Raw genomic sequence first — 19,219 nt, forward strand, 5'->3', positions numbered from 1 at the left:
AGCGTCGAGCTCGGGGATAGAGCGTTTTTTATTGGCTCCGTTTGTTTTACGGAAAAGCGTGACGATTTGTTTGTTGTTTGGGACCAGCTAAAACACAAGTCTAGGAAAAAAAAGCTACTACTCCTACTACTCCAGATTGTTCGTTTTCAGCTGGAGTACTCACAAATTTGACAATGCAAGAAGTCAAGGGAGAAAGCGCACCGGCTGTTTTTCCGATTTTGTGCCTTTGTGGTGCCCCTCGTACTTGGAACACGAAGTGATGCGAATTTCTGAAGAAGAAAAAAAATCATATTTATCAATCCTCCAGACCTGTAAAACAAAAACAAAAAAATCAGTTGGAGGAAATGCGAATCAACCGGTACTGGTATTTGTTCTTTTGACAAAAACTGGTACTGTACTCCCTAAGTGACGTGAAATTGTATACCACATCACTTATTTGGGACGGAGGGAGTATTTGTTCTGTTTCTCGAGTTGTGAATGAAATTCCCCGTTGCGCCGTCTCTGTACATATATGCTAAACTTGTGTCTCAACTTGTTGAAAATTTCTCAGAACTTTTATACTCCGTACAAGTTTTTGTGAGTTGAGAGCACCGGGAGCTCCTGGCAGGCTGGCACATTCTGCCTCCACACAGCTCCTTGGAGTCCAAATTGCTGTTTTGTAACTTTCTACCCGGTACTTACAACAGCATGCTTCCTCGAAAAATAACTTACAACAGCATGGATACACACTTTTTTTTACAGGAATGAGAACATTTACAAAATTTGTTCATGCCAAAGGACGACTCCCCCAAAGGCCAAAGCATCCAAGAACTGTACTTTCCTACGGACACGGAGAACTAGTACCTACAAGGCTATGTGCTAAATCTGTGGTCATATCAAAACTATCAGATCGTAGACCTGTGACTTCCTTTTGTCTATACTGAGCATCTTTCTTCGTAATTCACATGGTTAGAGAAAAGTGTCGCAAAACTTTCAGCCGCTTTGTTCATGGTCATGAAGCTGAGGCCATGATGGCGGAGTCATCGGTCAGAAATTTCTGGTTCCAGCAACCCTGCCTTTTTGTGACCAGCAACCTTCACCTTTTCTCTTTCCACTTCCATTTCTGCTCTCTTCTTCTCCAGCTCCATCTGCCTAAGGTTCTCCGCATGAGCCCGCTCAAACGTTTTCACAAAGCTTAGCAGAGTAGAGACAACTGTCCACCAAAAGGGGAAATCATGTAGCTGTTAAGGAAATCTAATAGGACCAGTATTTTTTTTTTTGAAAGTCATACTAGGACCAGTATTGATCCAGAGATTTGGTGGATGCAATAAAACTAATGTTCTCAAGACAACAGAAGTGGTTGTTAAGGCTCACACGACACACGGAACTGCAGGAACTCAAGATGATTTCCTGTCAAACCAACAGGGATTCCTAGAACTGTATATGCCTTGGCAAGATTGGTACAACCACGGAATGGATAATATTCAAATAGGTCCAACTTCAAGAAGTATTTGTTTGGAAACAAAGTGCATCTTTATTGATACATGATGAATGATTAGCTTTTTAAATCTATGGAGCCTTTTCTCGCATGTCTTGCATTTAAGTTACTAACATTTATTATCTCCCTTTTGTATTGGACCCATAAAGATTTTCTTTGTATATATGCAGGATAATCAAGCCTTTAGGTTCAAAAGGAAATACCTTGTTCAAATGGACACCGCACAGGATCTTCACCAAAATAATGTGCTAGAGAATCCGCACTTTTCCCCTGTAAGTAAAATAAATAAAACACACGTTAGAAGCATAGTGCATGCAGAAAGATGTTGACATCTTGGTATCTAGGCATACCGCTGTACTGTAAAGAAAAGCTAATGACCTCCCTTCAGCTTGGGCATCGGCAAGAAATTCCTTCAATTTCTGAAACCAAAAGTCTTTTCAGTATTGCAATTGATGTGCTAATAGTGTGACTGTGCAGTTAGCCAAATGGGTAATTGTTGGTAATTAATAAGGATGTTTCGTGTTTTTTTCCCATATGTGTTACTATACAATTAGCAAAGAATAATCATAAATATTTACAGCTAAGAAAACATAAATATATACAAAGACTGCCGTATGTGCAGAAAACAGAGCACTGACCTTGTAAAACGTCTCCGACACTGGACCATCTTTTTCAGAGGTTGCCAATTCCTCCTCAACCTTTTCCAGTCCCTTGGTGATTGCTTGCATTTCTTCCGCCAACTCTTTCAATTGGATCTGTTTTTCCACGCCATAGTAAGCAAGCAGTAAAATACAGCATGCATTTATCATTAGGATGTGAGCTACCTTTGAGGCAGGTTCTAAATGTGTGAGATCCTTAACAAAATCAAGAACTTCTGGAAGCTTCCCAGAAAGAACCTGCAGAAGCAATAAACTTTGATAAAGTTCATTCATTCATAAAGCGCACCTTTCAGAGATTGGCAAAAGAATATAAGTTTCATGACAAAAATCCGATAGTAACGTATGGTCTCGAAAAAAAGAACTCGATAGTCACTCTGAAAGTAAAGCAACTTGTCCAGACTTTTTTTGAAGAAACAACTATTGTTGCTTATTCATTGAGGGAGCAAAACTCCAAGGACCATGGTTACAACCAAAAGAAAGAAAAACATCAGCCCATGCCAACCAACATGGATTGATGTCTGTGGTTTTATTATAAGGAGTCCACACTAAGTCGAACACCTTGTAGAGGCAAATATAGTTAATGGCATGTTTACAGCTTGTGATAAGTTCATCACTATGAAGGAAGGAAAAGACAAAAAAAAAGGGGGGGGGGGGGGGGGCAACAAAAGTCTGTAGGAGAAACAACAAGAAGTCCCTGACCCTGAATCTAGATCAACTCGAGCCCACAATCGTTGAAAATGTAAAACTTTCCAGTGCACCAATGTACTACTTATGAACAAAGGAGGAGAGTTTAAGCATAGCCACCCTTCTCTTCATCCAATAAGGATCAGAGTGATATGTATGTGTACTACTTATGAACAAAGCACACTCTTGGTAGATTGATCTTGGGAATAGAGATATGTATGTGTGCAGAATTTCTATTACTATGCACCAACTTGGACCTCCCAAGTAGAAAGAGCAAATAAAAGAAGAGGCAACATCAATTCAGATCTTATGACAGGAGAACATGATCAAGGAGAGAATCACTGAAATTAAGGACCATACCTTGCATAAATAATGCATGAGAGTCATCTTATTATTACGTGCCCGTATATCAATGAGCTTAAGAAGACTATCTAGTCTAAATCCAACAGCTGAACCTGAAAATGCACACTTGTGAGAAAATATGATAAAGTATTCACATTTCTATCAATTTCACGAGGTTTCTTAAGAACATATTATCATGACCGTGGCTTTTTGGTTGCAGTTGTTGATTATCCAGTTAACTACCAAATATAGAGTCTCGCAAAAACAGAAGCAAAAAATATCATTTGGACTGACTTCTCTTGGAAGATATTCCGGATTTTCCCCAGTTCTGTTCCCCAAATGAGGTGAGGTGTAGAGGAAATGGCGGTGATACACTAGCTGTATTGAAGTTGACCATCCTATTTGAAATCAGAATGTAGTAATTGGCTTGTGCTGTGCGTTGAGCATCTTGCTCTAGTTTTTGACACCTAGCTATATTTCCACCTGTGACAATTGGTAAATGATCCGACTTTCTTTTAACTGACCTTTTGTTCTTATATGCAATGTAAGTCATTTAGATTAATAAAATCCGTATACGACATCGACCGACATGGAAAACCCTGTGCACTACATTTATTCATGTTAGATTATTTGTTTGCAAGACTGTACGGTAAATATATCAATACACTGGGCTTATTACTCACCCCTTGCAGTTCCTTGATTTAATGCATTTCCCAAAGAAAGAATTGTTTGCATCACTCGCTTAAGCTTGACAGAGTTCCTAACCTGGCCAAATAACATTATGCATGAACATGTATATGTTAACATGTCAGAGAAGAAGAATCAGAGACTCGATGTCAGTTGACTACAACATACCTCTTCAGCTACTTCATTGATGGTATTCAAGCTATTTTTCAGATCTGCAACCTGAAACAACATATATATGGAAATGTGACCATGACTTTAACTTTGTGTATTCATCACAGAACAGTCAGAAAGGTCCATAGAGAAAAGCACTTTACAAGGATGCAATGCTCTACTGACCTGTGTAAGAAACTTTATCTTAAAGGATAAGATTCTCAGTTTCGACTCCACCCTTGGCACTTTCATCATTTCCAAGAAGAACTAGAGACACAAAATTAATTCAAGTGTGAAGTCATTTGCTTTAGTGTTAATAAAATGAACAGTACGTTCTGTGTTTCATGGATTGAAATGAGAACTGTTGAAATTAGGCCTATCATTACATGAGCTATATTTGGTAATCGCAAAGAGATGCAGAAAATGACTGTTTCAGCATGCAAATTCACAACAAGCAGACAGCAGGAGATATGCATTTTAATGTTGTCCGTATCTTAATTTTTCGCAATGCATGTACAACCTGACTTGTCATCTAAATGTGAAACAGTTGACTATATGACCTCCCACTAAGATCAACTATGCAATTCGGAATTTAAATGTTACCAAACAGAACTCATCACCAAAGGAAAAATAAAATAGCGCGGTAAAATAAGGGAAAATAAAATAGCCCAGTAAAATAATGACCTGTTCACATTTCCCAAGATTCTCTGTGCTGCCTGTGTAACCCTGAAAAGGCGGGAGGGGAAAAAATTTGTCACTAACTCACTATATGGAACTGATTGAAAGAAATTCTGACAATAAGAATCATGAGTGCGTAATGACATTTCCAAGAAAAATATGGTCGGTAGAACTGTACTTTGAGTAGTTCCATTTCTTCCTTAGTTGGGCAGAACTTTATCAGATAATCTACTTGATCACCATCGATGATGGAATCATCGAGAGTAAGCACTGAACCCTGAAAAAAAGTTACGATTAGCATAATCACTACTTCACTACAGTTGCCAAACACCATAAGAAAATAATGAGATTTTATTTTCAATAAAATTTATGGGTAGAAGTTGAGACTAGTAAAAGAATGCTGGCAGCATTAACGGTTTTGCTGAAAGCTCAGAAAACTTTTAGTCACTGGAGAAATCTGATTTTGGAAGTATCCTAATATCTCTGACAAAATTTCCATGTCAAGATAATATCCCTTCAATAAAGTATGAAGTTAAGTTACCAACTTACCATAAGATCAGGGAGTGGCATCTTAATGTTTCTGAGCATAATTTCGCAATTCTTTGAGCGCTGAAGTTCAATCTGCACAAGAAAAGTGAAACGTTATTTCTTTTCATCTGACTTTTGATCTCATTGTTTACTTGTGAACAACAAATTGGGATATAAGTACCAAATGAACTTTTTCTTGTTTCACTGCAACAGAAGGACGTTCACGTGTCCGTTTTGTATCCGTGTTTGGCATTGATACTGAGAAAAGACTTTCAAGCTCAGTCAGATCAATCTCTGGGGTCCTGGTAAAGATGTACATGGACTAACATGTCAAAGTGTCCAACCTATTGCCATTTGAAAAAAAGAAATGCCATAAAAATTGTTTTGATACCTAGATGCTTCATCAGACTTCTGTGTCTCTGCCCATAAGCTTCCTTGTGTTGCTCTTGACACCTTTACCCAGTGCAATGGCTTCAGTGGTGTTCTCTTAGTTGACTGGTTGGCACGCAAACTTCTAGGACTTCTCGACCGAACTGTGCTGCGGCCCTTTGCACCAAATGATGATGTAGGGGGTGGGGGAGGGCCAGAACTGGCAGCACTTCCCTTGCTTGACAAAGAGTTTGAGGAATTCTTAGGAGGTGGGCCTGGTGGAGGAGGTGGTGGACGGGTTATTGATGCCTTCTGTGAAGCATTGTTGTCCCCAGCTAGCTTAGGAGGAGGTAATGGGGGTACAGGTGGTGCTGATACATGAGATGATATGCTACGCAATGGCGGGGGAGGTGGGGGAGGACGAGGGGCTGCCAAATGTAATGGGGGTACAGGTGGTGCCGATACATGAGATGACATTGTATGCAATGGTGGGGGAGGTGGGGGAGGACGAGGGGCTGCCATGTGATGTCTACTACTTGTGGACGGAGAAGAAAGCAAAGAGCTAGTTCGAGAAGGAGGAGGAGGTGGCGGTGGAATGGGAGGTGTTTGCAGCCCTGGAACTGCTTGTAAAAAGTTGGGGGTCAAAGGTGAGGGAACTACATATTTAGATGCTGTACTGACCTTTTTGTCAGCAAACTGCGGTTGAGATGATGAAACTATAGGGCTCTTAAGTAGTGGAGGAGGTGGAGGTGGTGGTGGTGGAGGATAAACCGATTGATTTACCAATGAGGGGGGCGGGGGCGGTGGAGGTGGCGACCGGGCTTTCTTTGGAGGGGGAGAAATTTCATACGTAGTAGAAGATGGTGCTGGTGGCAGTGGCGGTGGAGGTGGTGGAGGCCGAGGTGGTGCAAAGTTGCCTTTCTTGTTTGTCACTGGTTCACCATGTGATAAAGGTAACAACACGGTAGCTGCTTTTAGAGGAGGTGGAGGTGGAGGTGGTGGCGGCGGCGGCGCCACTGGCACTGGAGTAGGATCTGTTCTTGCGACTGTAGTTACAAAGGGCCTTGAGTCTGAAGTCCGAGGAATTGCAGGCAAAGCCATTGGTACAGATGCTCTTGTATTGCTAGATTCCTCTACCACAGATATTGAAGAAGCTGCTGACAATTTGGTGACATTGAAAGCTGTAGAACTATCAGAAAGTAAATTGACCAGTTCCTCAGTTCCTGGAAAAACTTGTGGAGAGACTGATGGCTCTGGAGGAGGTGAAGAGGAGGGCATGGTTGATCTAAGGGAAACACTGATCATGTTTGTACTAGTATTTATGGGTAAAGTAGAGGAAACAGGGGCTAATGAAACGGTGGGTGGTCGAGGAGGAAGAGGAGGAGGCATGCCCAAATGTACAAGGGATGCTGTTGATCCTGATTTATTTACCATAATAGGTGAATGTTCTTGCTGTACTGGAGTTTGTGAACATGACTTCTCAGTGGTTGTTGGTGTGGATGTCTCTGATGAGATTTGCGCTGCAGAATTAGATGCCGGTGGTAGCAGCTGAACTGGTGAAGATTCTGGTTGAGCAATAACTGTACTTGAAGATGGTGTCACTGATGAAGCGCTAACCTTTGGTCTCTTGACCTTAGATGATGACAACAGCACGGAAAGAGGCTCTGTTCGCGAAGGAGCTAGAGCTACTGCCTGTGGTTTGGATGGAACTTCCTTAGGACTAGAACGTCGGGGACCTTGTTTAAGTTCAGTGCTGCCAAGCATACCAAAGTGATTTTGAAGCTTCAGCACACGAGCAGAAATGTTGATTTCACCAGATAACTTGTCAAAGCCAAGTTCTTCTTGAGTATCAAAGAAAGTCTCAGTCTCAGGCTCGTCACTAGGAGACGAATCAGCATTTCCCTGGGAAGTGGCTGGGATCCTTTCCTGGGGTGAGTCAAGTGCAGTATCCATCTCACCATCCAACCAGTCCAAATGGTTAAAGATATCTAGCACTTTAGCAAACTCTTCCATACCAAGTCCTTGTTTCTCTTGATGAGTTACGGGAACTGTCGTAACAAGCGAAGTAGTTGCATCCATGTCAGAAAATATAACCTAGCATCAACACAAGTTGCATGTAAAAATTCATGTACAAACAGAAGTAGGTTAGTTCTCCACTTGATTGAAACACTTGCCTCGGCTCGAAAATCTTTAGGGAATTGATCTTTTGCATTCCATAACATGTCTATTTCATCACGATTAAGCATCAAGATGTTAGACCTGATGAAAGCCGTGTTGAACATGATCCGGAATACCATCTCCTCACGATCCAGATCTTCATACAAGTTGATACACTCTAGGACCACATCACCTTGGACATGACATTGAAGGTTTATTTTCACCAGTTCATCTGCCTAAGTTCAGAAATGGTCAATTTAAGATCAATATACAAATTTATTTTCACCACTTCAGCTGCCTAAGTTCAGAAATGGTCAATTTAAGATCAATATACAAATTCTAAATATATTAAAACTATATAGTTCAGAAGATTATCGGCATGATAGCCTATCAAGAGACAATGCAGTAGCATTATTATTAGAATACTTAAGGCAACAGATTACACACAGAGATCGGAAAAAGGACAATTACCTGTGAATTAAAACGGACAAGGTTGCTAATTTTAGGAGTTGAAAAAAGAACTTTAGGAGTTTGATCATGGGGCATGAGTGGATCTGGGCCATATATCCTGAATATTGGACAGAAACCACCTTGACCGTGGAAATCTGGAACCATCCGCAAAATCAGACAATCCAATGTAAGGGCTCTATCGGCTGGAGGCCACTCAGGCATGACATTCCTCATCGATATATACCGCAAGTACCTCATTTGAGAAGGCATGGGATTTAGAGGTGAAAACATCTCCAAGTGCTCTAAAGATGATTGTTTGTAGAGCATATCCAGTGTTTTGTGCTCATCTGAATAATGCCCCAGGTATAATAAGAGAGCAGCTAACATGAAAGCCAGAATTGGCCAGCATCCTTGTTCACAGTGCATTATCAGTAAGTTATGCTGACCCAGAGAAAGCCAGCTTTCGCTGGACTTCAAGATGCAATGGACCATTTCCATGGTCAGAAGTGGACATCCCTCATAGTGGCCTGGGTAGTCCAAAACAGTCATACCATACTCGGACAAAATGTGGTAGATATTGCTTTCTTCCGTTCGAGTCCCAAAATTCGAGACCATGAATGAGTGATCATGGAAATCTTCTAGAAGATGTGCTGCAATGCCTCTGACGTGTGCCTTGAACTGGTCCTCTTCCGGCATGTCCTTGGAGAAGCAATGGTCAAACACTGAAACAAATATAAGCCATATATGTCAGGCATGCTAACACTCAACTCAGTTCTGAATTCTTCATGTCACTATTTAGCTACTGAGCATAAACGATCCATTTCCTTTCAATGCAACAAATATTTAATCAGTTTACCTCGTTTAAAGCAAATAAATATGTCTGCTAAAGTGGAGGAAATTTCTCTGGTTTCTCTATCTACCTAAATCATCTTGTACTATGCTCATCACAACTCAAATCAACACTCAGAACTATTTTTGTACTTAGCAGCCATTACCAGATCAATCAAACTGAAGCCTTCGTCTTTTACTAAGCTAGGGTAGAAAGAAAGCTTCTACTGCACGCAGCTTAAGGAACGGCAATGCGACGGAGAGGACACCATTACCGTATATATTGTCCGTGATGAGGAGTACTCCGTCGGGCGGCTTCTTGAAGAAGAACTTCCGGAACAGCGCCATGGCCCTCCGCCCTAATCAACGAGCTCCAATCCCCGGACCGAATTTATCGGGGTATAACTCCAAATGGCTGCTAGACTCCAACAACAGATTTGGGACCCCAACTTGCAGTACGACCGAAGAGGACGCTATCCTGAGAACTCTGCCCACGAAAACGGCTCAACTTCGCGATCTAGGCGGCTGACGTCGACAATATTGCGGGAAAATGGCAGGAAAAGAATCACGAGCTGCTCCGGAGCCGGCTCCGCGAAATCTCCCCCCGCCCCCGGGCACTTCGGATTGGGGGTTTAAAGAATCGAAGAGCACGAAAAAGGTGGTGTTCTACTAGTAGATTTGGGTGGTGATTCAGGAATGGAGCTGGGCAAGGAGGAGGAAGAGGAGAAGAAGGCAGGAAGACGACCACAACTCCACAAGAGATGGGAGTTTGACGAAATTCTATTTATTTTTTTCCAGGCGAAGCTTATTAATCACTTTTTATACTCCCTGCCCCCTTGCTTTTGGTAGTTTTCCACTTGCTAGTATTTCCTTCTTTTCTAATATAATTTGGAACTTATATTTCAATAATGTAACAGGAAATAATTCACACACAAGAATACTCCTACATGACAAGAAATACTCTCGAAATTTTTTATACGGTCAACATCGTTGGTAATCATTCACGAAAAGTCCGGCGTGCATGTGTAAGAGTTGTCTTTTAGTACTCCCAAAATATTCCCAAAAAAAAATGGGAATTAGAAAGGGTATTTGCAGGAGAAATCCGCTGACCGTTTGCTTCAAGCGTTGCGTTAGAAACACAATGTCGGTTTTGCTAGAGAGGAGGCGTTTGTTGCTTTCACGTACCATCACAATATAGTTATTTTGACCCCTTTTTTTGGGTGTACTAGTTTCTACGCTAAATTAAAGTGAAAAGATGACAAGTTATTTTTTTTAATGGTGCTTGTAAAAAAACAAATGATGAGAGGGCGAGTGGTGGGCGATTTGGGGGATCTGGGTGGGGTCAGCGGTTGGTAGTTTGTTTACCGCCAAATAAGCTGCGTGTGCAGAGCTCATGTACTTCAGCAGTGAGGTCATCAGGTGGCACATGGAGACCTACGAAGTACTTAAGTGATATCGACTCAATCGAGCAATTAATTAGCCCCCGAAAGGAAACATTGGCAGCTTCCTTTCCTCTGAATATATATGTACTCCGTATCATGGTTGGTCGATGCTGATGGCGTGGTTAAATCATCCAAAGCTGGCTCGTGCAGATGGCTTGTTCTACGGTGGCCTACTCCACAAGCTTGTGCTGCGCCCAAAGGGGTCGGAAGCACGTCAAGTTCGCTGAAAAATTGAGCAATCTGGCGAGACGGCCGGCGTCCCATGGGATTTCTTTTCCCTGCATTACGATGCGTATTCGTGTCCATCGGAAAGAAATGAGCGAGAGAGAGGCTAGGTAGAGCTTCCCCACGAACACATGCACGCCTGTTGGAAAACGGAAAATTTACTCAGCGGACAAACAAGGGCCCCCAGCGAAGCAGGATGATCATGTTCCGATCAGATCTTGTCATACAACGCCGACGACATCCCCGCGGGGCACAAGCCGCAGCCCGCAGCCTACCTTCGCACCCATTTCGAGGTCGCCGTGTAAAGCACTCCTCGCCGTCCGGTCCGGTCCGGCGCGCCCTCGAGTCCGGCACCCCGAGAGGCGATGGCCAGTTGGCCACGGACACGGGCTGCTCTGCAAAGAGGATCGCTCACCGGCAATACGACTACGCGGAACAGTCCACGGGCCGCGTCGCTGGCGACTTGCTGCTGCACTGCTCGTCTGCTCACCCGGGGGTCGGGCCGCAGAAAAGTCATCAAGACAAGTTCGTACAGAAACCAAACATGGGCCAAGGCGAACCTTAACAAGCACGTTACCCGCGGGAGGCACCAATTTCGCCCAAATGGGCTTGGCTCACTGGAAAAATGCTTAGTCCGTTTTTCTGTAGATCCGGCCTTTCTGTGTTACTAAATCCACATATGAACAAGATAATAACCATAGTATAGTGCCGCGAATTATACAACCTTGAATTATACAACCTTGGCACCGATCCAAGGGCATCTCCAAGAGTAAACTCCTATTTGTTATTCTCATTTGTTCACTTGGGGAATGTTTGGACAAATGAGGAGGACAAAATAGCACGGTGTCCAATGAGAGCCCACATTTGTCCTCTTCATAGGCCTTTGATATGTGGGCCAAGAAAACAAGTGAACACTGCCTGCACTCTTTCTAATTTTGGAGAAGAAATGAGAAAGGACGACAAGTTTTGGATAAATAAGGGCCCAAACATTGGGGAAGATTTGGGGTGCCCTTGGAAATGTCTTAAAGGAGCCAAAAGTAAAGACATTTTGAAACAGAGTTAGTCGCATTAGTGAGAAAATTTTGTCTAAAAATATTTGTTTCATACATTTCTTAGAGTCCGGTGAGCAGTGCTTTAAGGAGCTCTAGCGTGTGTTTGGTTCTTGCCGAAAAAGAGGTTCTAACGAAAACCAGCGAAGTGCATGCAGTCAATATTAGGTAAGAAGAATATAAGGAGAGTTCTTGCCATATTTGTCTTACCAAAAATTTGGCAACCCATACTATATTGGTTTTGCTTAACTTATTGCCAATATTTTGGTTGTCAGATGGAAATTTTCCATTTGCCACAACCCCACAACTCTCTTCATAATTCTTGCATTTTTTAACCAATCATAAGATAACAAATCCTAACATTTTTTAAGTTAGACAAAAGATGATAAATTTTCTTCGATGAAAAAGATGATAAAAATTGAGATACCTCTTTCGTGGTTAACCGCCACGTTCGTCCGGCGCGGACGCCGCCTTATCCCCCACCCCACCCACCCACACACCTTTATTTGTGTGCCTCTACCCTTTATCCTTCCCCACCTACCATCTCCCCCTTTTCCTTTCTTCTCTCTCTGACCCACCAAAAAAATCCCCACACACGCTGCTACCGTGGCTCCTGCCGATGGCTGAGCGCCCTTCCGCACGCCGCCGTCAATTCTACCTACGCTGCAGGCCATGTTCCTCCCACGCACGCACGACTTCTCATTGGCTGGCGGCGGTTCCTCCTCCCGCGTGTCATCTCATCTCCTTCGTGCTGGCCGGAGGTTTCCTGGTGCGTTGCCTTCGACGGCTTTTGGTTGCCGAAGACCTGGATCTCAATTGTGGCGGCTCCTTCTTGTGCTCTGTCTTCGCCCCCCCCCCCCCCCCCCCCCGTTCCGTGTCCGCTCCCACCCATGGCTGGATCCGCATCGTGCATCCTACCATGGGTAGATCCGCGGCGCGGGTCGACCAGAGAAAGTTGTCACGCGTCCCACCATGGACAGATCTTCGGTGAGTTTTTTTTTACAAGTTAAAAGTTTAAAACTGAAAAGCTAAAATTAAAATTAAAAAATTAAAAAATTAAAAATCAAAAATAGAAAAAGTTAAAAGTTGTCACAGTTTAGCGAAGGTAAATGTGCACGTAGACAAAGCTGCGACCAATATTCTAATGCGCATGCAACCAAACACCTAACCCAGCATCCCCAGCTCGGATGAGTCCCAATCATCAGCTCGGCGTCGTCGCTTTTGCCGACCGTACACCGGGATTTTATTATTCTCCGGTTTGCTGGCTTGGCGCGCCCGCCGTCCGACTGCCTACTGGGACGATCGTCCACACCTCTTTCACTTGGCGTCTCCTCCGCCGCCGAGCTTCCGGAACTACAGAAAAAAAAAGCCAACGGTCCAGACGTGGTAATACAAGCCCTGGCAAGTCTAATCCAGCCGTCCATCGACCTATGCTACAGCACCGGCTTATAAACCCCACCTCCTGCTCTTCCGTCTCTCTCCCTCTGTTTCTCTCGTTCTCATCTTGGGCCACGCCAATCCGCCATTCATCGTCACCCAGTCCCACAATTCAATCGAAACCGCAAGTTTTAAACCCCACGAAATTCGATTAATTGACATCGACATCGACCCCGTCCCGATCCCCAAGCTGGCGGCCACCTGAACCGGCGCGGAACCCTAGAATGGGCGAGGCGACGGCGCCGGAGGGGTTGGCGCATCGGAGGATAGAGTTCCACGCCGCGATAAGGCCGCATGCGACGGCGCTGCAGGCGGTAAGGGGGTTTCGGCCGGAGAGGCTGTGCCCGGACCCTGATGAGCGCGCGTCTGCGGCGGCGGCGGCGCGGAGTGAGAAGTGGGAGACGGGGGAGCCGAGCGGGTTCGGTCGGGAGCTTACCGCCGCGAGGATCTACTTGCGGAGAATCGTGAGTTGCGCAACACCTGCAAATTTCGTGGGGATTTTTCATTGCAATTATTTGGTTAAGGGCATCTCTAACAACTGTTTTGCTGCCGTTACTTAACACCACGTGTCAGACTTTTGCTTAGGTGAAAGAGAAAAGTAGGAAGAAGCATAGTACTAGTTACTCCCGCAAGAAACTGCTACTTCACGGGTACCAAGAAAAGTTGGAGTATGACAAATGGGTCCTAGTACAAAGGTTATGTTTTAATTAGAAAAAAATGATGGATAGGAGAGAGAAGTGATGACATGGAATGCAAAGGAACGGCTATAGTAACGGCTTGTTGAAGATGCCCTAAGTTCGCTACTGAAGCTGCAGTTTGTTGGGGTGTTTTACCTTACTTTTTACTCCCCGACAAACTGCAGGTGTTAATGATGAATTTTTGGCTCGGGAATGATGGTTTTAACCATAGTGGTTGGTTTACTTCAGGTTATTACCATTTTGGAGTTAGTTATGCTAAGAACTTTTTTAATTCACCTTGCTTCCTTTTGGCATTCGTCTCTCTGTTATCATCACCCTGAAACACGAGGCTGTACAAGTGAACTGAATTCACAGAGGTGTGCTGGCATGTGTAACGCAGGGGGCTGGCTTGCAAAATCTCGGCAATACGTGCTATCTTAACTCCGTTCTGCAATGCTTGACGTATACCGAGCCATTCGTGGCCTATCTGCAGAGCGGGAAGCACAAGTCCTCATGTAAGTTCAATGCCGCTTGCATGGTATGATGTTGCCTATAGCAGTGAAATAGTCTTTTTGCTGTCTTTGTGCACCATGCATTTTCCAATAAAATGTTTAGTCTACAATGTAGTGTTGTGGTTTTCAGACCTTCAGTAGATTCCTTCTCTTACCTGTCTCAATAGTTTTCAGGCCTTCGGTAGATTCCTTGTCTTGCTGTTATACACAACTGCCTGTCACTTGCAGTTGCATGGCAATTAACTCCTTTGGTAGAATATTCTGATCATTTCCACGCACCTCGGCAAGTGCTATTTTTTCATTACCAATAATTCACTTTTTATTTTGTAAGGTCGGACAGCCGGATTCTGTGCATTATGTGCTCTTCAAAACCATGTTAGATGTGCTCTACAGTCGACTGGGAAGATATTGACACCAATGCAGTTCGTGAAGAACTTAAGATGTATCCTTTCATGCGCTCTAGCTTAACTGAACACTTCAGAACACCTTATCTATCTGCATTGTTTGGATTCATCATTGAGTTGTGCTATCTTTAACTGCAAGACAGGTATTTCACGTAGTTTTCGAAACTATAGGCAAGAAGATGCACATGAGCTAATGGTTAACTTACTTGAGTCCATGCACAAATGCTGTTTACCTTCTGGCATGCCAAGTCAGTCTCCAAGTGCTTATGAGAAGAGTCTAGTTCACAGAATATTTGGTGGCCGCTTAAGAAGTCAGGTATATCATGTCAATTCCTTCACTACCATGGTACGAGTAATATAAAAGGAAACTGTACTCCCGATGTCATCATTGTCTGGCTATATATATGTGCATTACAGGTGAAATGCGTAAGTTGCTCGCACTGTTCCAGCAAATTTGATCCTTTCCTGGATCTCAGTCTTGAAATTGCCAATGCTGCTACTTTGGTGAAAGCACTTCAAAATTTTACTGAAGAAGAGTTATTAGATGATGGGGAAAAACAGTACAACTGCCAGCACTGCAGGCAAAAAGTTGCGGCCAAGAAAAGGTTTACAATTGATAAGGCTCCTGACGTGTTGACAATTCATCTGAAACGCTTTAGTCCTTTCAACCCTCGTCACAAGATTGACAAAAAAGTCGATTTTCAGCCAACTTTGGACTTAAAGCCATTTGTCAGCAATTCTGAAGTGAGTAACTAGTTTTCTAGTATTTGTCTTCCATATCATAGTTTTGTATTTGTTTTGCTGAACTTCTCCTTACAGCTTACACTGATTATGTTTATATGTGAAGGATATGGATTTCAGATACAACCTTTATGGTGTGTTGGTTCATGCTGGCTGGAACACACAGGCAGGTCATTATTATTGCTTTGTTCGGACTTCTAGTGGGATGTGGCACAATCTGGATGATAACCAGGTAAAGTTTTAGTTTTGCAATGAATGTGCACTCATCTAAACTTGCTGCTAATCTCTTCTGCAATCTTTTCATACTATTTATGCGCTAAACTTCTTGAACCATTTCTGTTTTCAAGATTTGTCATCTTTATTCTTCCTTTGTTCACCAGCATGTCTTGTCCTGTATTCTCCCTGTGTTCATTATTAGTTGAAACTTCCAGGTTCACCAAGTTCGTGAGGCAGATGTCCTAAGGCAGAAAGCCTATATGTTATTCTATGTGCGTGACAGAGTGAGGAGCTCAGTGATTTTTAAAGATAATGGTGCTGCTAATTATTACAAAAAGAACCCTATTCCTGAGAAGATCACATGTATGAATGGCACAAATCGAAATAGTTTAATGGAAACAACATTGAACGTTTCCCCATTTATCAATGGAGATGTGAAGTCGCAGAAGCAGAACTCTGATAATGATCACTCTAGCATTTTCGGCAGCAGCTCACGAGGCCAATGTTCAAAAAATCCTAGCAACATTGAAGTAATTGAGGCTGCAACTATTCAAAACAATGACATGGTTTCAGTGCAGCAAGCTCCTAGCTTACATCCAGTCGGTGCTGCTACCTTGTCCATCCAAACAAATAAAACAACTTCAGATAGTCAAACAGAGACAATGTCCCCAGCACAGCCTGATGCTATTGTTCTTCATGATTCAAGTTTTGATCAGAAGGAACATGAGAAGCTATTAGAAGAAAAGCAACTAGAATCTAATGGTGCAGTTAGTGAATCAGGAAAAGATATTACTGCTGCCTTGCCTATATGCAATGGTGGTGATGGATTGTTGGGAGAAAATTGCCAGGCTTCTGAATCACAAAATCCATACGGCGAACCAATTCTTGGTACAAGTAAGGCAGTGGCAAGTCCACAAATGGTGGAAACCAAGGTAATCATGTAAAGTTCCCATTGTTTTTTGCATACCTTTTGAGTTCAGTTCTTAGTTCAACTATGTTGACTCTTGCTTTCTCTTGCCAACATTGCAGGATACTGGTCTCTCTAATGAAACATTGTCCATTAGAGAAGATTTAATCTGCTGTAATGAAACTAAGGAGTCAGCAGAGTCTGCGAAGCAGCATGGTCAAGTTGTTACGGCGAAGGAACTTTCGGTGGAAAAGACTGCACCTATAGAAAGTACAGTGGAGCAGGTATCCTATCAATCACATGTTCCCGCCCTTACCCTAATGCATGAAAAGAAGTAGCTTTTTATTCACACTGATGCATGCAGACTGATTTTTTAATATTGCTTCTGCAGACACCAGTGCAGTCCAGTAAATCAGAAGTTGGACAGGCTATGATGAAGGAGCTTTATTTGAAGTACACTGACCATATAGCAAATGCAGAGGAGCCGGTACGAGACCACTGCTCCCTTGTCATTTTGGTTTTACATAATAATGCCGCGTATATCATGGGCCCATTAATATAACACTGGACATAGCATGTGTTTACTATTAGTTCTGTTTGAATGTAGAAGACGAGTTTGTGTTCATATTGATGTAACTTGATCATCCAAATACTTCTTCAGGCTTCTGTTCGGAACAATGAATTGGAGATTGTGCAGGTCAACTCTGAGAAGCAAATGTGCTTTGAAGATTCTGTGCAGCTGATCTGCTCTGAAGTTTCTGCGCAGCCGATCTGCTCTGAAGTTTCTGCGCAGCCGATCTGCTCTGAAGTTTCTGCGCAGCCGATCTGCTCTGAAGTTTCTGCACAGCCGATCTGCTCTGAAGTTTCTGCACAGCTGATCTGCTCTGAAGTTTCTGCACAGGCTATCTGCTCTGAAGTTTCTGCCCAGGTGATCTGCTCTGGAGACTCTGCGCCGGTATTGGATAAGGATCCAGGCCTTGGCAATTTACATGGTATGATGGATTTTAAGTCAAAGAAGCATGTGAAATTTTCAGTTGCGCCCTTGCTTTTTGGGTCCAAAAGAATGTTACTGGTTGCGCTGAAACTACCCAAGAAAAGGAAATACAAACGTTCTAAAAGACGGTCTACATTTTTTATGGACCATCAAAGCATTGCCGATGATCAGCAGACATCAACATCAGAAACTGGTCTTGCTAAGGACATATCATGTAAATCCCATAGACGCAAACACTCCCGTGCGTCTGCAAGTCTGGATACTGGTGATCAGATGCTCAACAAGAACCAACATCTTGCTGGTGACTCTAGTAGTGCTGCTGACCTTCCCATGGGCAGGAAAGACTACAAGGATGCAGCACTTGCTAGTGCTGAGCTACCACACTCATGCCCAAGTTTGGTTGCAGACCCTACGGATTCAATAAATTGTGCAGATGCAAACAAGAGAATTCCTCGGCATTTTGATCTCCTCACAAGGGGTTTGAGTGAAATTACTGGTTAGCACATAACTCTCCTCTCATGCAAGCACACATGCAACCTCACAGAAACGTGGAAACTACATTTTTTTTCTTTTGATTTTCCTATCCTGCCATCAATATCAAAAGTTTACATCTAATCAATTACTTTTTGCAGTTCCACGATGGGTTGACATTGACATGCCATATACAAAGACAACAGAGTTTCAACATATGAGGACCAACAGCATTGGTTATGTGCTAGATCAATGGTATGTCACAAATTACATTTAACTTCTCTGTGATGGTGATGCTGCTGAATGCCCGAATTCTCTTGTTGATGTTGAAAACGCTGAGAATTCCCTCCTGGGAGGTATGTGTGCGTGCGCGCTACCATCCCGACCCTGTCTGGACTTTGGTTGCTACAAGTCTTAGAACTGGTTCTGCAATCCTACCATAGTATGTCTGCTTTCTAATAAATTCGGGCTGAAAAGCCTTCTTTCAAAAACAAAAAAATAGTATGCAGAATTATTTTACTGTGCACTTGGATCCGAGATCAGTAACATGCTCCATTGGTCTGGGTTTCCCATGCATTTCCATCATAATGTAACAAAACCATCTCATATGACGTTTATTCCCAGGGACGAGGAGTATGACCATGGCAGGAGGAAGAAGGTGAGGAGAAAGTCGAAGGACGAGTACGGTGGGCCGAACCATTTCCAAGAGATAACCGATATGAGATCACGGCAGGGGAAGAGACTAAAATCTGGCCAGACCAGACCGGGGAACCAGCCCCTCAGGATATGACTCACTGCTAGAGTAGCAGATTGTTGTTGTATCTTTCAGTTTTGGCATTGTTGTTCTTTGTTTTCTCTCTTTCAGTGTCTGTGTTATGTAAGAGAATCGGGACAGATCATTGAAGCTCTCAGTGTCTTTCTTATGTAAAAGAATTGGGACAGATGTGGAGTAATTGTTACTGCAAAAGTGGAACAACGAAGTACTCCCATCTTATATTATCTTAAGCCGTGTACCGTTCTAAACGTGGATCTGGGCCTGTTTACTTTCTCAGGCGCCGGCTGCCCGGTTCTGCTGGCGGGTCCGGCTGTCGCACCTCTTCGGCTCTTCCCCGTGCTCGCATGTTTGTCTGTCGTT

At 43.2% G+C, this 19,219-nt stretch overlaps 2 protein-coding genes across 7 annotated transcripts; one reads left to right on the forward strand and one right to left on the reverse strand.

The window, feature by feature from the left end:
- Window positions 1-523: 523 nt before the first annotated feature.
- On the reverse strand, window positions 524-9,806 carry LOC100825940 (formin-like protein 7). Of its 4 annotated transcripts, XM_024462532.1 has the most exons (17): window positions 9,285-9,802; window positions 8,203-8,903; window positions 7,749-7,967; window positions 5,597-7,668; window positions 5,387-5,507; window positions 5,227-5,298; window positions 4,856-4,954; window positions 4,684-4,725; window positions 4,186-4,266; window positions 4,018-4,068; window positions 3,846-3,927; window positions 3,181-3,275; window positions 2,302-2,373; window positions 2,116-2,232; window positions 1,828-1,896; window positions 1,681-1,747; window positions 524-1,192 (listed from the first exon to the last, which is right to left on the reverse strand). In XM_024462532.1, the coding sequence occupies exons 1-17, from the start codon at window positions 9,355-9,357 to the stop codon at window positions 1,020-1,022; spliced, it is 4,206 nt and encodes a 1,401-aa protein (XP_024318300.1). In that variant the 5' UTR covers window positions 9,358-9,802; the 3' UTR covers window positions 524-1,019. The 4 variants fall into 4 exon arrangements, 3 of the variants coding, with proteins under 3 accessions (XP_024318300.1, XP_024318301.1, XP_024318302.1); XM_024462533.1 differs by lacking the exon at window positions 9,285-9,802 and having other exon boundaries at window positions 7,749-7,963; window positions 8,203-8,344; XR_002965704.1 differs by lacking the exons at window positions 524-1,192; window positions 1,681-1,747; window positions 1,828-1,896; window positions 2,116-2,232; window positions 3,846-3,927 and having other exon boundaries at window positions 9,285-9,804.
- A 3,370-nt stretch (window positions 9,807-13,176) lies between these two features.
- LOC100826253 (ubiquitin carboxyl-terminal hydrolase 23) lies at window positions 13,177-19,083 on the forward strand. 3 transcript variants are annotated; one of them, XR_001407222.2, is made up of 12 exons: window positions 13,177-13,626; window positions 14,240-14,354; window positions 14,683-14,793; window positions 14,899-15,071; window positions 15,173-15,499; window positions 15,603-15,728; window positions 15,928-16,644; window positions 16,742-16,903; window positions 17,011-17,106; window positions 17,281-18,109; window positions 18,246-18,440; window positions 18,709-18,820. XR_001407222.2 is itself a non-coding variant. In XM_024462540.1 (12 exons), exons 1-12 carry the CDS (start codon window positions 13,387-13,389, stop codon window positions 18,872-18,874), a joined length of 3,120 nt encoding a protein of 1,039 aa, XP_024318308.1. In that variant the 5' UTR covers window positions 13,180-13,386; the 3' UTR covers window positions 18,875-19,083. The 3 variants fall into 3 exon arrangements, 2 of the variants coding, with proteins under 2 accessions (XP_024318308.1, XP_003572898.1); XM_024462540.1 differs by having other exon boundaries at window positions 13,180-13,626; window positions 17,317-18,109; window positions 18,246-18,339; window positions 18,709-19,083; XM_003572850.4 differs by having other exon boundaries at window positions 13,182-13,626; window positions 18,246-18,339; window positions 18,709-19,083.
- Window positions 19,084-19,219: the final 136 nt, after the last annotated feature.

The sequence above is a fragment of the Brachypodium distachyon genome, chromosome 3 (assembly GCF_000005505.3).
Source record: "Brachypodium distachyon strain Bd21 chromosome 3, Brachypodium_distachyon_v3.0, whole genome shotgun sequence".
Lineage (NCBI taxonomy): Eukaryota > Viridiplantae > Streptophyta > Magnoliopsida > Poales > Poaceae > Brachypodium > Brachypodium distachyon.

Bases quoted from the DNA above. Each gene is read 5' to 3' on its own strand.
- LOC100825940 (XM_024462532.1), bottom strand. From the start codon at position 9,357: ATGGCGCTGTTCCGGAAGTTCTTCTTCAAGAAGCCGCCCGACGGAGTA. The intron at 5,508-5,596 runs GTATCAAAACAA...CATCTTTACCAG, and splicing joins AAGTCTGATGAAGCATCTAG to GACCCCAGAGATTGATCTGA. The intron at 1,897-2,115 runs GTCAGTGCTCTG...TTTTGGTTTCAG, and splicing joins TGTCGGAGACGTTTTACAAG to AAATTGAAGGAATTTCTTGC.
- LOC100826253 (XM_003572850.4), top strand. From the start codon at position 13,387: ATGGGCGAGGCGACGGCGCCGGAGGGGTTGGCGCATCGGAGGATAGAG. The intron at 14,794-14,898 runs GTATCCTTTCAT...ACTGCAAGACAG, and splicing joins GTTCGTGAAGAACTTAAGAT to GTATTTCACGTAGTTTTCGA. The intron at 18,340-18,708 runs GTATGTCACAAA...GTTTATTCCCAG, and splicing joins GGTTATGTGCTAGATCAATG to GGACGAGGAGTATGACCATG.